Source organism: Periplaneta americana, chromosome 12, assembly GCF_040183065.1.
Source record: "Periplaneta americana isolate PAMFEO1 chromosome 12, P.americana_PAMFEO1_priV1, whole genome shotgun sequence".
Classification (NCBI taxonomy): domain Eukaryota; kingdom Metazoa; phylum Arthropoda; class Insecta; order Blattodea; family Blattidae; genus Periplaneta; species Periplaneta americana.
In genome coordinates this window covers 83,020,584-83,035,208 of record NC_091128.1, presented here as the reverse complement: position 1 = coordinate 83,035,208, position 14,625 = coordinate 83,020,584, and the positions used below count along the sequence as shown (strand labels likewise).

Here is a 14,625-nt window from a genome sequence, read left to right as displayed (position 1 = left end):
AACCTGCTGTTTGAAACAGAACATGAGCGCAGTTATGTTAAGTAAACACGACAGACCCAGTGGTGGACTGTAGGAAAGGAACTAGTCTTTGCGTATTACCTCTTCTGTATGACATTACTATTTAAACATACAAATAACAAATTAATCAAATTTGATCAGTTTCATATACAGATATAACTGCATTTATACGACTATTATTAATGATATAAACATGTTATTATAAGTGTGTTAAGTACACAAAGAATATTGAACGAACGTCTCTTTAAAGCCACAGATCAGGAATAAATGAACACAACAGAGAGATTTTACTCCTGACTCTTTAAATTTAATTTGATATGAAACAATCATTTTATATATATATATATATATATATATATATATATATATATATATATATACCTCCAACTTATTTAATCATTAATTCTGTCGCCATTGCATTACTTAATCATTAATTCTGTCACCATTGCATTATTCAATCATTAATTCTGTCACTGTTCCAGCCCATCACACATCTCAATGTGACACTGAATTAAATGTTCGAAGAAGTCAAGATGATGCTGAAGCTCTTCTCAAACATGACATCTTGTTTGGCCTGCAATTCTGTTTCCTGTAGTCTTTCAGTTTTTCTTCCCATGTGTTAATGGAAGTATGGCTTCAACCTTGCAGAGCATGAGCAAAGCTATACATTCAGAAGGCATATAAGCCTCTCGCATGCATATTGCAATGCGTTCTCTATTAATGAATGATTGGAGTCATTTTTACAATTAATATACATAATCCTACTGAAGAGTTGACTCTAAATATGTAACTGCCACTATACTGATTACTCCACAATGCTCAATTTCATTAATTTGTTTTTGTACGGCCTTTTTTTGTATTGTGGTACAGAAGAAGTAATACACAAAGACTAGCTGCTCTTTCATATAGTTCGCCAATGGGTATGTATGCCATGTTCACTTGTGAGCATAACCTCACACGTGTTCTGTCTCAAACAGCAGGCTTGGAACACATGTCATGTGTTTACATTTTCCGACCATTTCTGAGCATGAGGGTACATTTCATTGTATATTTAAATACGATGCGTGGTCAAATGAAACTCATTCGAGCCAATTTATAAATTTAGGCTATTTATTAAGATACATATAAAGGATGATATGATGCTGTGAAATATTTCAGATATATATAAACAGATAATTACAAGTTAAATTACATAGAAGGGGACATCTCATACATATAATGTGTTTTTTGTGCATGAAATAATTTTCAAGATAATTAGAGTCAACTTAATTATTTAAATGGGAACCAGCTATTTTTTGTATTGCAAATGTTGCGTTAGCATTGTCTAATAACAACTGACTTATTTACTGACCAAATGTCACTGGTGACGTAAACATAAACAATGTCTGACGCATTCTTCCTTATGTATTTTTTTTTCGTTGGTTACTTAACGACGCTGTATCAACTACTAGGTTATTTAGCGTCGATGAGATTGGTGATAGTGAGATGGTATTTGGCGAGATGAGGCCGAGGATTCGCAATAGATTACCTGGCATTCATTTTACTGTTGGAGAAAACCTCGGAAAAAACTCAACCAGGTAATCAGCCAAAGCGGGGATCGAACCTGTGCCCGAGTGCAACTTCAGACTGGCAGGCAAGCGTCTTAACTGGCTCAGCCACACCAGTGGCTATTCCTTATGCGTACTTCATAATGTTGACGTAATTGAAGATCGAACACAACCATATGTACACTGTTTGATATTTGACTTCAATATTTTTCATTTTATGTGCAGTTGAAAATAGGGAGATATTTCTGATTCAATGTTTAAGAATACATGCACACAGTAAGATGGTAAGTTTCCTTGCAAGAAATCTTCATAGGCATTCACATAGGCGTCCCACTGTTTGGGGAGGTGTAAGTGAGAGAAAAAAAAGAAGGCGTAGGAAGCTCTTTTAAGCATTCCAACATTGTGGTCTTCCTTTATCATTTGTGCATAATTTGTGCCCCTTTAGAACTTTTTTAAGGTCCAAACAAATGAAAATCATATAATGACAAATCAGGGATATGTGAATAACTTTGATGATGTTTGTGGTAAAGTGGGGCAAGAAGTGTCAAAGAAAATGGAAAAGGTGTTAGAAAAAAACTAAGGGTATCATACACTGCGTTCCATTTCAATGATTTTGTCCAGTGAAAATTTTTCTCTTAATGACTCAAAATTAGATTCAAATGATACTGTTAATTTTAAATATGGTCCTCTTGTGTCAGCTGAAGTAGAAAGAAGTTTTTCGAAGTACAAGGCTTTGTTGGCTGACAACAGGAAATCTTTATTTGAAAATTTGCATAAGGTATTCATTGTAGACTGCAACTCAGGACTCTAGACTGAACTAAAAGAAGCATGCGAAAAAATCATAGCATATGCCAACTATTAATAATTTTAATAAAATAAAAAGCATACTACAATATCAAATTCCATACTTCAGCTTGCTTCTCATGTGCATTTTATTCTTAAATAAATAGTCATAAAAAACCAGCCCTAATTATGATAATAATTATATAAATTGCAATCCTCCAACCGCGGTAATATTGAAGGTATAAATGAAACTGATCACGCAAAGCTAATGATGTTAGTGCGACAGTATGAAGAGCTTTACAATTTATCAAATTAGGATTATAGCAATATAAATATGCAAAAAAAGAATATATAGGATGAGATTGGGAAAATAATGAATCAACCAAGCATGTTCTTCACGGTTTATTTAAGTTATAGAGCTATTCATTTTATTTCCAAGTTCAGTTCAGAACACTACAATGAATTTATGTGCTTTAGCGGTAAGTTACACTATTTAATGATCAATTCGGAAATGCATACAAGTGAAGAATACTATAATAAAAATTCGAATGTGCTAAACGAATTTATTCCGGTAAGTAAACACCTACCTTTATTGACTTGCGGAGATATGCAAGAAATAAAACTCAGAGATTTGAACTACTTTAAGTAGATTTTTGAATATGTATTTTTACATCATTCACATGATTCAAGTTTTTTTTTTTACTTTGTTATTTAACGACGCTGTATCAACTACGAGGTTATTTAGCGTCGGTGGGATTGGTGATCGCGAGATGGTATTGGACGAGATGAGGCCGAGGATTCGCCATAGATTACCTGACATTTGCCTTACGGTTGGGGAAAACCTCGGAAAAAACCCAACCAGGTAATCAGCCCAAGCGGGAATCGAACCCGCGCCCGAACGCAACTCCGGATCGATAGGCAAGCGCCTTAGCCGACAGAGCTACGCCGGTGGCTCATTCAAGTTCCTGCACTATTTTTGACGGATTTCACCAGGAAACAAAAATGATACAAGCATACTTTTTTCCTTGTAGAAAGTGTGACTGAGAGAAACTTACCATTTATTTCAGATATTTCCTGTATTTTCTTTGTCTTGCTTTTAGAAGGAGAAATTATCTTCACAAAATCATTTTTCTTCTTAAGTTTTCTTTTCAAACTTCTATCTCCATTAGTTTCTTTGATATCAGTTCCGTTTGTGCGAATATCACTGTGTATAAGGTAAGTTGCAGATTCAACATTTGTTTGACTCTTCTGCCGTGAAGGTAGAATATCGTCCTGCGAAATTTCCTCCAAAGTAACTTTTGAGCTCAGATTTTTCTTCGAAGACTTGGATTTTGACAGATTAGCAACAAGGCTAGTAATAGGCTTGAAAGGTTCCGTATCTATATGAAGTAACTTGGATGACTGTGATACTTCCTTTGAAACATGTAAAGGAGAGGCTAGATCAACGTAATCCTGTCCTCTTACAGAAATTGGTGATTTTTTGGATGGGCAAAGGGTATCTCGAGTACCCTTAAGACATGACGAAACATGTAATGAACTTGCAGACTTTATTTCTTTACATGTATATACTGAATTTTGAGACAATAATATGGGCTTTTCTCCTCTCTTGTGTGAATCTTCGAAATGTTCCATGCTATTTTGTATTTCAAATCCTTCGAAAATCGATGAATTACTTGAAGTGTAAGCATCGTACTTAACATTCTTTGAAAATGACAAACAATCATCATCAACAAATGAACTGTAGTCCATTGAATGTGACAAAGGACTACATGCATTCGATTCCTCAATTCTCTTAACAGGACTTTGTATTGAAAGTGACAAAGGACGAAGCACATCAAGTTGCTCAAGTTTCTTTACAGGTTTTACAGGACTTATTGAAGTTTGTGGGCAATGCCCTTCACAATCCATATCGTTTTTCAATGTGCTGACAATATTGGTGTTATGCTTCCTAGTTTTTCTTTTCGGCTTTCCTCCCATTTCATTCTCTGTGCCTTCTAAAACTTTTGTATTTGTTTTATTATGTTTAGATTTGTCATTGCATTTTATCTTTTCATGCAAATCTATGTTTTCAGTTACATTGTCTGTGAACTGTTCAAGAAACTCATTCAAATCATCTTCAAATGTTTTTTCACTTGAACCATAATCAAGATTTGTATCACTTAAGAGGTAGTTACTGTTATTCTCAGAAGCTATTTTAGTGTCATTATTATTCCGTACACAATGAGAAGGAGCACTATTTATTTCAGGTCTTTCATCCTCTGCAACTTCGTACATTACTTCTATATCGACAGCTTGCTTGCAGTTATCTTTTATTTTACGACTATTTTTATCTGAATACTTTCTCTTATTCAGAGTTTTATTTTTCTTACGTGTGACTGAGGAAATATCTCTTTCTGTTTCATTATTGCATGACAAAATAGAAAACTCCTTGCTACCACATTGTATATTTTTTTCTAACGAAGCTTGATCACAAAATTCCTGCATTTTTAATGATTCTGGTATGATTGTTGCAGGAGCATCTTTTTCGATATTTTCAGCATACACTTCAGGAGAAGGGAAATATGTAACATTATTGGATGACAGATGTTTCTCCTTTTTTCTTTTCGACGTAATTTTAATTTCACCAACCTTCGAAAGATCATTAATATTGACTTTTTTCTTGTTATCTTCTGTTAAGGTCGACAAATATTTTTCCTTTTCCATTGTGTTTTCATTCTCATGAAATGCTGAAACAGAATCAAAGTTCATGTCTATATCAGGCTCTTCCATTAAGATTGGATAGCTAACCTGATTAATTTCGCCACATTTCTTCTCATCGATTTCTATAATTAAAGATGGCAGAGATTCACTGTCAGATGCAACAGTTTCAGAGTTAATACCTTGAAGAAAATTAATTTCAGAAAGAGCTCCTCCCTGTGTACCGGTATCCTCATTTACATTTCCATCATCACGAAATACATCAAAATCACAGTTTTTACTCTTTGTGTCACGCTTTAAAACATTTTCAATTTTAAAACTATCCCTTTTTATAGACAGAACCATTTCAGAAATCTTTTTATTCTTAAAATTATCTACCTTAGCTTCAAGCATCTTGTTCGTTTTATTAAATTTGCATGATTTCTTTCTTCCTTTACTCGGGAACATTATCCGATTCTTTTTCTCATAGGTAATCTTAGGTTTTTGAACAGAATGTAATGGTTTAGGTTTTGTAGGCTCGAACCAACTTGCACTATCACTGTCTGCATCAAAATCAGAATACACTGATTTGGTACCAGTAGTATCGGTTTCCATTTCTTTTTTCATTTCTTCCTCATTACGTTTTTTAAACTTTTCCATATATCTAACCTGCCATCTACCACTGAGAGGTTTTGAAAAGAAACGCGTTGCTTGTGATACAGCTGTCTCTTGCTGCTGTGAGTTTATTTGAAAAATGTCTTTTTGCTGTTCTGATTCTTGACACAATGCAAGGACCTGTTCTGTCGTCTTTGTTTGTCGGCTTCTGCGTCTGGGTTTCTCAACTGCTGCCTTAATTTTACTGCTCTTCCTTTCTGACAGTAACTTTCTCTTCCTCCACTTAGAAAAGCGTGCTTTCGAAGCAGCGGGAGACCAAGAAGGGTCATGTGAAGTGTCATCAAAACTCTCTATCTCTGGTACTTCTGGACTGTTAGAGGCAGAATAAAGTCTTCTTTTTCTAGAGGGTGTTTTAATGTTTTCATTTACAGATTGGTTTTTCGACAAGTTGTCGGATATGTCTACTGAAGAAACTGTATTTGTATTAGTTCTGCGAGTTTCTTGTAAATAACTTATATCTGAATCAGAACAATGTGAGAGATTGGAAATGTCAGTGCCTAATTTATAAGACTGTCTCGTATCTGTTGCACTTCCACCACGTGTTGTATTTACATTGGAAACATTAAACTCTGCCTTAGTGTTCAACACAGCACTTGCGCATTGGACTTCATTTTCATTCAGAAGTTTCTTACCGACAGTCAATAAATGTGATAACAGTGGTGATTTCTGATATTTCTGCGTACCTGTATCCAGATTTGACTTTGTGACTATTGTATTCATTTTCTTATGACTTGAGTTTTGAACAATAGGTACATTGTCAGTAATATTTTCATCATCACTACTGTTCCATTCACTAAGAAGTTCTTGTATTTTAATTGCTGATGAAGAGGAAGTTATTTTCTTATTGACCGTAATATCTTGAAGGGATGAATGATTAGCATTTGCAGAGTTACCTTTGTTATAAACAGTGTGTGGGTTTTTAACAATTTTATTCTCACATTTTTCGATTTCCAATTTCGAAGGAAAACTTGTTTTTGTTCCAGTATCATTTTTATTACTTACTGAGTTCTCCCTTGAAATATTGTCTTTATAAGTTGACAATAAACCATTTTCTAGATTTGTGGCAACAGAAGCATTCAAATTTCTACAATATGATAATTCACTACACTTTTGTGGATGATCTGAGGAAACTACACTTTCTACTCGTATCTGAGGGATTTCAGTAATATTTCTCTGTAATCTATCCAAACACAACTCTTGTGAACGATTTTCTGATAATTTTATTATATCAGCCTTATATAATTGCACATTTTTCACATTAATTTCAGTATTTTTTCGTTTGTTAAGTTTATCAGTTACTCCGGAACAAATTTCATCTTCTGAATAAGTGTTGTTAGATATGATATCACTTTTTTCCGTATAAAATACTTCGTTTGAGTTGATAACTGAAGCATCTCCTTGACATTCAGAACTTCTTGGATCTGGCTTGATGCATGACGACTTAGACTGAATTGTGTAATCCAATACTTGTTTATTACATATATTTTCAGATTTTGAAGAAGGCTTTAGGGCTACTGTTTTTTTTTCTAAATGTGAACTTTGTGCTGACTGTTTGTCGCACAGCTTTCTTGGTATCTTTGGAGCTGTTTTCTGTATATTGTTTTCCACAAGCAAAAAAAGTTTTTCACTGATGTTTTCTTCTGACATTTGATAGTTCTCTGCGTTTGCTTTCATATTTTTATTTTTAGACGATTCAAAGTCTGAGGTGATCCCAGCTTCCATTACTGGTGGTGAATGCATTTCGCATTGTCTATTGTTCTTGACAGTTTTATCGCAGTTCTTTTCTTCTGAACCAGTAATTTGGACTGCTGACTTTTCTTCCAAACGTGAAATCTGTACTGGCTGTTTACGGCATGATTTTGTGGACCTCTTTGAAGTTGTTTTTCTCATACTCTTCTCCACAAATGAATCCTTTTTCATATTTGTCTTTTGTGCTGATATCTGACACTTTCTTACACTTTTTTTCACATTAATGACAACGTCCTTAGTTATCTCAGGCTCTAAGGTGGGCAAAATATCATCTTTCACTGGTGATTCAATTAACCGTTTATTTTCTTCAGTGTTTACAGTTTCTTTGAATGATGAAATCGAACATTTTGTTTCGCAAACACCATCAATATTTTCATCACGTTTTTCAATCTTTGACGTGTCTTTCTCTCTACTTGTGTTTATACTGATCGGTGACTTCTTTCTTTCTTCAGCACTAGAAATCTCTAATGATTCATCAATGGAGACTGTAGTTTCTACTTCTTTCTTCTCTTTCACACTTGGAATCACTTTCAGAACTGTACTGGAACTAGCTGTCTGTTTAATATCTGCAATTGTTTCATTCTGAACTGGTGCCTCTGTTTGTCGATCAAAATTCTGAATCAACTCTTTTGATCTTTCCAAAGAGAAAATATTTGTTTCACTTGTAACACTCACACTATGGGGTACTGAAGTTCTTCTTGAAGACTCAGTGTACTCTGACTTGTTTGTTTTTGAGTTACATTTTCTTAAATCTATATCCAAACATGAATTATTACCTGACACGTTATTTAATCCTTGCACATTTTTTAAACGTGTATTTTCTTTTTCTACTCGTAAATCAGGTGAATCTAAATTTTGCTCTGAATAAACTTTTTTATGTGAAGAAATATAGTTCTGCACAATACTATTGTCTATCCTGTGTATTCTTGAAACACAGACTCTGGGTTTAGCCTTAGAAATTTGTTCAACATTACGTGTAATCTTGTCATCTGAATGTTTACTACCATTTTCCTCAGCCTCTTTATTACAAAAAACAGCAACAGGTCTAGATTCTGAGTACCTTCCTTTCAGCTTATGTTCCGTCTCAATTTTATTTAACTGTTTTTTCTCACCTCTGTCATCAATTTCAGCATCTCTATTCTCAGAAATGTACGGGTAACTTACAGTACCTATATTTTCATTATGATTAGCTGTTTTAGATAATTGACTTTTTTGTACTTCTTCAGATAATTGTGACTTCTCCTCACTTATACAGCTGAGTTCTGGGCTAAGCAATATTGGAGCTGCCGGAGTTTTCTGAAATGTTTCTAGAGAATGAGCCTCCAATATTTCCTTCAGGTCCTGCAACATTTAATTGAAAACAGAAAACAAGGACATATCAAAATGCATGAACAAAGAAAACGAATTTATAAACTTAATAAATAATTATTTGTTAAATAAATTATAATTTACACTTGCAGTAAAATATTCAAAAATAGTTCTTGGTTAACCAGCAGGGTCGCCCATAGGAGGGGACCAACACTACTCGAGAGGGGACGCTCCTCCCCCCGGAGGAGCGCCAGACATCAAGGTGGTCCTGCCTGAATTTTAAGATAGTTTTTTTAGAGAGAGGAAGATAAAATATTCATAAAACTTATTTTATATGAAAGAAGAATTCTGTTTAATCACATATTATTGTAACAGTAATTAATGATTATGTACCGGTATTCAACAAGTTTTAAGAAGTAGCCCTACACTTCTATTGAAAGACTGAAGCAGTCTACTTCTCAAGATCTTTTATAAATGAAGAGTCCACTGCAAGAATGATGGATGTCACTTTCTTGTCGAAAATAAACCAAGACTGTCAATATAGCTTAAGACATATAGAATGTACATAGAGAGTTATATGGCATTAACATTGATAGTCATTGTCCAGTAATGATCGGAAAATCACAGTTAAGCTTTGACAGCTAAGCATTTCAAACTTTCAATTGCTTCTCCTGAAAAATGTATTCCAAATGACATCCATCATTCTTGCAGTGGATTCTTCAAATGTGAAGTTTCAGTTAGGATACTGTACAATAATTAATTAGGTTACACTAGTTATATCTGTATATTAATTTGTGTCAAATATATTTTTAATACTTCATTAAATAATGCCTGCACTTACTTTTAAAATTACATTTTTTTTTCAACATTCATTAAAATAATGGTGGGGGAAGAGCCCAGACAAAATATGTTTGTGAGGGAACCCACAATTCCTGTGGGTGGCTCTATATTCAGGATATGTATTATTGTTTCACACAAAATTACGCAGTTAGACTACTTAGTATCAGTAATAAAACGGTCATGGTAACAGTAGCATTACCAGCAGCAGTGGTGGTGATAACAGTTTGGAAGATGCCATCATCTGCACTCCATCTGTCCATACATCAATATGCATGGCATTTCTCAAATTACCAGTAAAAAAAGTTTAACACTTCTAAATATGATTTTTATAACTGTTTTCAAACAAACTATTTTTCAAGATGATATAATCTACGATTTCATATACCTGTAATTAATTATATCATTAGATTATTTCGTTTTCCTATTTCGCACTTCCAACAATCAATGTCACCTGAGAATGTCTTCATTAACATTTTGTTTTTCGTCTACTGTGTGTAAACTGAAAATAAGTTCTGGTACAATTCACAAAGGCTTGTTTAAGAATAATATAAATGTAGATATCAAACCATATTAGTTGTTAATGAAGTACCAGTACCGGTATCTACATTTTTAGAAAATTCTGGATTGCATTATAAAGAAGGAATAACGCAGCTCACATTTAATGGTTAAGAATTTTTACAAATTATATTACAGCATAACCATTTCTCCAGTCAATAAACTGTACCGATATACTATATTGTCTTTAACACCCTCGGAAAAGAAATGCCTTTATCACTGGTATTACTCACCCATCATATCTTAATGTCAAGAAAATACCAAGAACTACAAATGAATAGACAATAAAATTCTTAAGAACATACTTATATAAAATACGAGAAAAGCGAAAGAGAGAAATAAACAAGTTTAAAGAAATGTAAAATAATATTCAAAATCTAAGTGTGTATGATGTAAACCTACCTATGTATATACAAAATTGTATGTTGATAAGTGAATGATAGCTAAATGACTGGAGGTCAAAGCAGTCGTTCAACATTGAAATGCACTGCAACCAAATAAATAAATAAAAATAAATAAATATCAAGAAAATTATAAACTGAAAAAAAATAAATAAAAACCCCCTTTCTAATTCTAAGTCTGTGGAAGTCATTTCAAGAGTTTTAACAGCAACATATAAACTACGCTGTTCTCATCACCAACAACATTTCAAGAACAGAGGCGCGAGAACGGAAAAAATACCAGAAATTGAAATAAGAAATCAAGAGAATCTGGAGTCGAGAAGTAGACCCACTCTTCATTCCATTAGCAATCTCTACGACATAAGATGTCCTAAAGAGCTTCACATAAACATGAAAAAACTCGACGTTCAAAAGTTATTATCTACCAGAAACTAGTAATATGATAAGAAAATCACCAAGTCTTGGTTATGAAATGCATTTTTTCTATTGTAATGGAATGTTTATTGTTACTGCCACATCACAACCATGAGGCACATTTAACAATAACAATAGGAGTAACAACAAAACAACAACAATAACTACATCAACAACATATCTGATACCTTCCATCTATTTCTTTAGGAAATAATGCCCACTGCTTTAAATTAAGCATTCATATCATGTTGAATTGTACCGAAAATTATACAGGAAGCAGACTTTAACATCCCTAACACCACATCTTATTCCTGAACTTTTGCCATTATTGTTGTAATTCATAAGATGTGGACCTAATCGTACAATGTTCCACGCAGGGGCGTATACTGGTTAAAGGGTTTGAGCTACCACTGACCCTATTATTACACAAAATATATCTAACAATTACTTTAATTTTAATTACTATGGTAAAACTAATAATACAAAATTATTACATTATGTTATATTATAAACTTTTTCTTTTGTAATTTCCTTGGGCTACCGCCGGTAGCCCGCAAAATACGCCCCCTGATTCCACGCCCCTTGAAAGTGGTACAAATGGCACGCTTTATTTGATTAACTAATCCATTCACAAATACTAAGATACTGGAGTAAAAAAAGCCTGGTAATTAGCTACCATTTTTTTATATTTATATATTTCAATTACTATTCCTCTTCAGAAATGATGAGACGAATATGTGGTAGGCTTAATGGAGAAATGATAAACTAAAATAGGCTGGAGAAGTTTAAGCACATGTTTCCTTACAATTTTCTCGACTATAATTTTTACATTTTTTGAGGACCAGTAACTGGCCTTCTTGGTAAGAAGTGGTTATCTAACTGGTCAAGCCACAGACTAGTCCAACTTTATTTTTGCTATCAATGTTAAGTTACACTTCTTATAATACCGTACATCTCTACTAATAGTGAAATCTCAACTTTTATAGAGAAATAGATCAGCGACGAATAATCCTACTCCCTGCAAAATCAACATGTCAATTTTGTATTCTTATCTCCTAAGGCTTCTGGCTAATGAAGAGGGAAATATGGATTAATGATTCCTAGTAAAATTAAAGTTAAATCATGTTCTGAACTATGCAGCAACAGCTATGTTTACTGGTATTCACTTCCGGAAAGAAAATGTTATATTAGTGTATAGTATGCTTTATACTTCTTTTGGTTTTGTGCACATACGCGACTTGGTAGCTTGGTTATGAGCTTCATTCATGTTGAGCACTATTTCCAGAAAGTTGCTACTACTATTTATGGTATGTTAACATGCAATGTGCTCTATTTGAATATCACACTGCCATATTACCGTTGGATTGTGATTCTTTGTCACTGCCTTCAGCCTCTCTCGCTTTGAGTCAATGTTGCTTATATTTCTTTGTGTGGTGGTAGCAGTGGTGGTAGCAGTCAAAATATCATAAATGACATTTACCATACTTCCTCAAAACAAATTACAGGCTGTAGGAAGGCTCATATGTAGGCTACAATAATGACAAGTTTCGAGCATTGAAAGATTCTCTATATAGTGAATTCTTCGCTCATATATTATACAATAATGATAAGTTTCGAGCATAATATACATAGATCTTAGTTCTTTCTAGATCTTACCTTGCCAGGATCAGGAGTTGTACCAGCACTATTTGCTTCATCAGATGATTGTGGTTCCAGTGGTGTTTGTATTTTAATAACATTAGTTCTTGCTGCATTTCTTCCTGTAAAATTAATTGTAATTATATTTAGCTTATTTTATAATTCAATTCTAACTATATTAGATCATTAATTAAGTGCTAAATTCTGATTATTCTCCTATTTTTCTATAAGATATATAACTAAAGTCTATTTCAGAGTGAAAAACCATACTCGCAAATATAAACAATCTTATGTCTAATCAATTGAAATATTCATCTACTAGTCGATTAGATTCAGTTCACATTCAATATTTAAAAGATTGAGTAATTTCTTTATCCAACAATACAGTATGAACTTTCTTGGTTTTAAGATATGATCGTAGTGAAGTCTGATCAAACACTGTGCAATGTGATATACAGAGAACCTCTATGACAAGCAGTCCCAGGTAGTAATATTTCGTGGGCTTAACAATGGCAGTACGAAGCGCCTGACCCAAGGAAGTTAAGTAGTAGGAGGTGGAGTGGGACTGGTCTGCATAGGGAAGTGTGCACAAATAGCGTGCACAGATCTGTCCATATACCATCATACGACCGCTTATTGCCCAACAACAGATTTTGTTAGGTAGAGGTTGGAGTGTGATCGGTCTTCATAGAAACTCTCTATATGCTTACAATCAACTAACTTACTGTCTTCCCACAGGCCATTATAAAATATATTTTGTAGACTTCTGACATTTCATCTATGATTTCTCCAACCGTTTAGTGTGTGAGAGAAAGACAGAGAAGAAAGACTCTGTTTCTGAGTAAAGAACACACGTGTGCTATCTTGTGCTCCTAAAAGTGAGTACCGGTATTTCCTGTTTATGTTGTGTTTATTTAATTTGTGGTATATAATATAATTGTACATTTATGTATTAGGCCTACACTATGCTAATCTAAGCATGTCGTCTTGAACTGAGATTTTTGTAATGAGTTGTAGCAAAGCAACCCCCACAACTTTGACGTCAGGCAAATGCACAGGTAAGTGTCAGATATCTAAATGTATGATGACGATAAGTATACAGCAGGAATTGGCCTATATGAAGGAACAACAAAGACTTTATAACAAGCAGCAAAATATTCATATTTTGAGGTTATAATCAAAATAAAAAGTTAGAGTAAACACCTTAATTGATTTTGTTCAACTCATACAATAAAAGGATAATGCTGCCAAGACCATGAAATTTCTTAAACTAACCAGAGTAATAAATGAAGTCTTAAAACCTTCCCAAGTCCAGAAACAAACAATATCTATTCAAAATATATAACACTTCAGCAATAGTCGACCTACACTACTGTATGAATGTGAGACCTGGGCTATGAAAAAAAAGATGAATCCCACATCACTACAGCAGAAATGAAATTCATGAGACGTTATAAGTGATCAATATGAACAATTTTCATATAGGAACCCAGACCAGAAACGTTACATTTGGTAGTTAAAAGTTTTGATAAGTGCAGTGAGTATAGCCAGCTAGCATCGAACTCCAGGCCATATTTCTGAAATGTGGTTGCAGACTGCTGTTTTCTACAAACTTTGGTGAATTCTCATAAACGTGGTATGATATTTTGACTGATAAATTCTAGCATCTTTTCTTCCATTTCCATTTGCTCTTAAATAAATAAAATGTATAACAGCAAGTTCTCTTAATGGCCGCCATGATGGTCTAGTGGCCAAAGCATTGGACTTATAATCCTGTGGATCCATGTCTGATTCTCAGCGAACTCCTGATTTATAACTAATGTTGGGTAAGCTCATAATCCAGATAACACAGCAGTTTTCTCCGGAAACTCTGGTTCCCTTGTCACATTCCAACAAAACTTCATCATAATCTTATCTCATCGCAGGTGTAGCATAAACCAGCTTCCTATGGCGCACCCTGGGTGACGACTTTTCGGTAGGTAAATTGGATTACACAACTGGCTTCATTTCGATGAAAGCGA

At 33.9% G+C, this 14,625-nt stretch overlaps 1 protein-coding gene across 1 annotated transcript in view; it reads right to left on the bottom strand.

Moving 5' to 3' along the window:
* Positions 1-14,625, bottom strand: part of LOC138710622 (serine-rich adhesin for platelets-like) — a 66,017-nt gene that overhangs the window by 18,975 nt on the left and 32,417 nt on the right. The window contains exons 11-12 of the mRNA XM_069841640.1: positions 12,623-12,726; positions 3,404-8,789 (exon numbers count right to left, since the gene is read on the bottom strand). Coding sequence (XP_069697741.1) covers positions 3,404-8,789; positions 12,623-12,726 — 5,490 coding nt within the window. The remainder of the gene's footprint in view (positions 1-3,403; positions 8,790-12,622; positions 12,727-14,625) is intronic.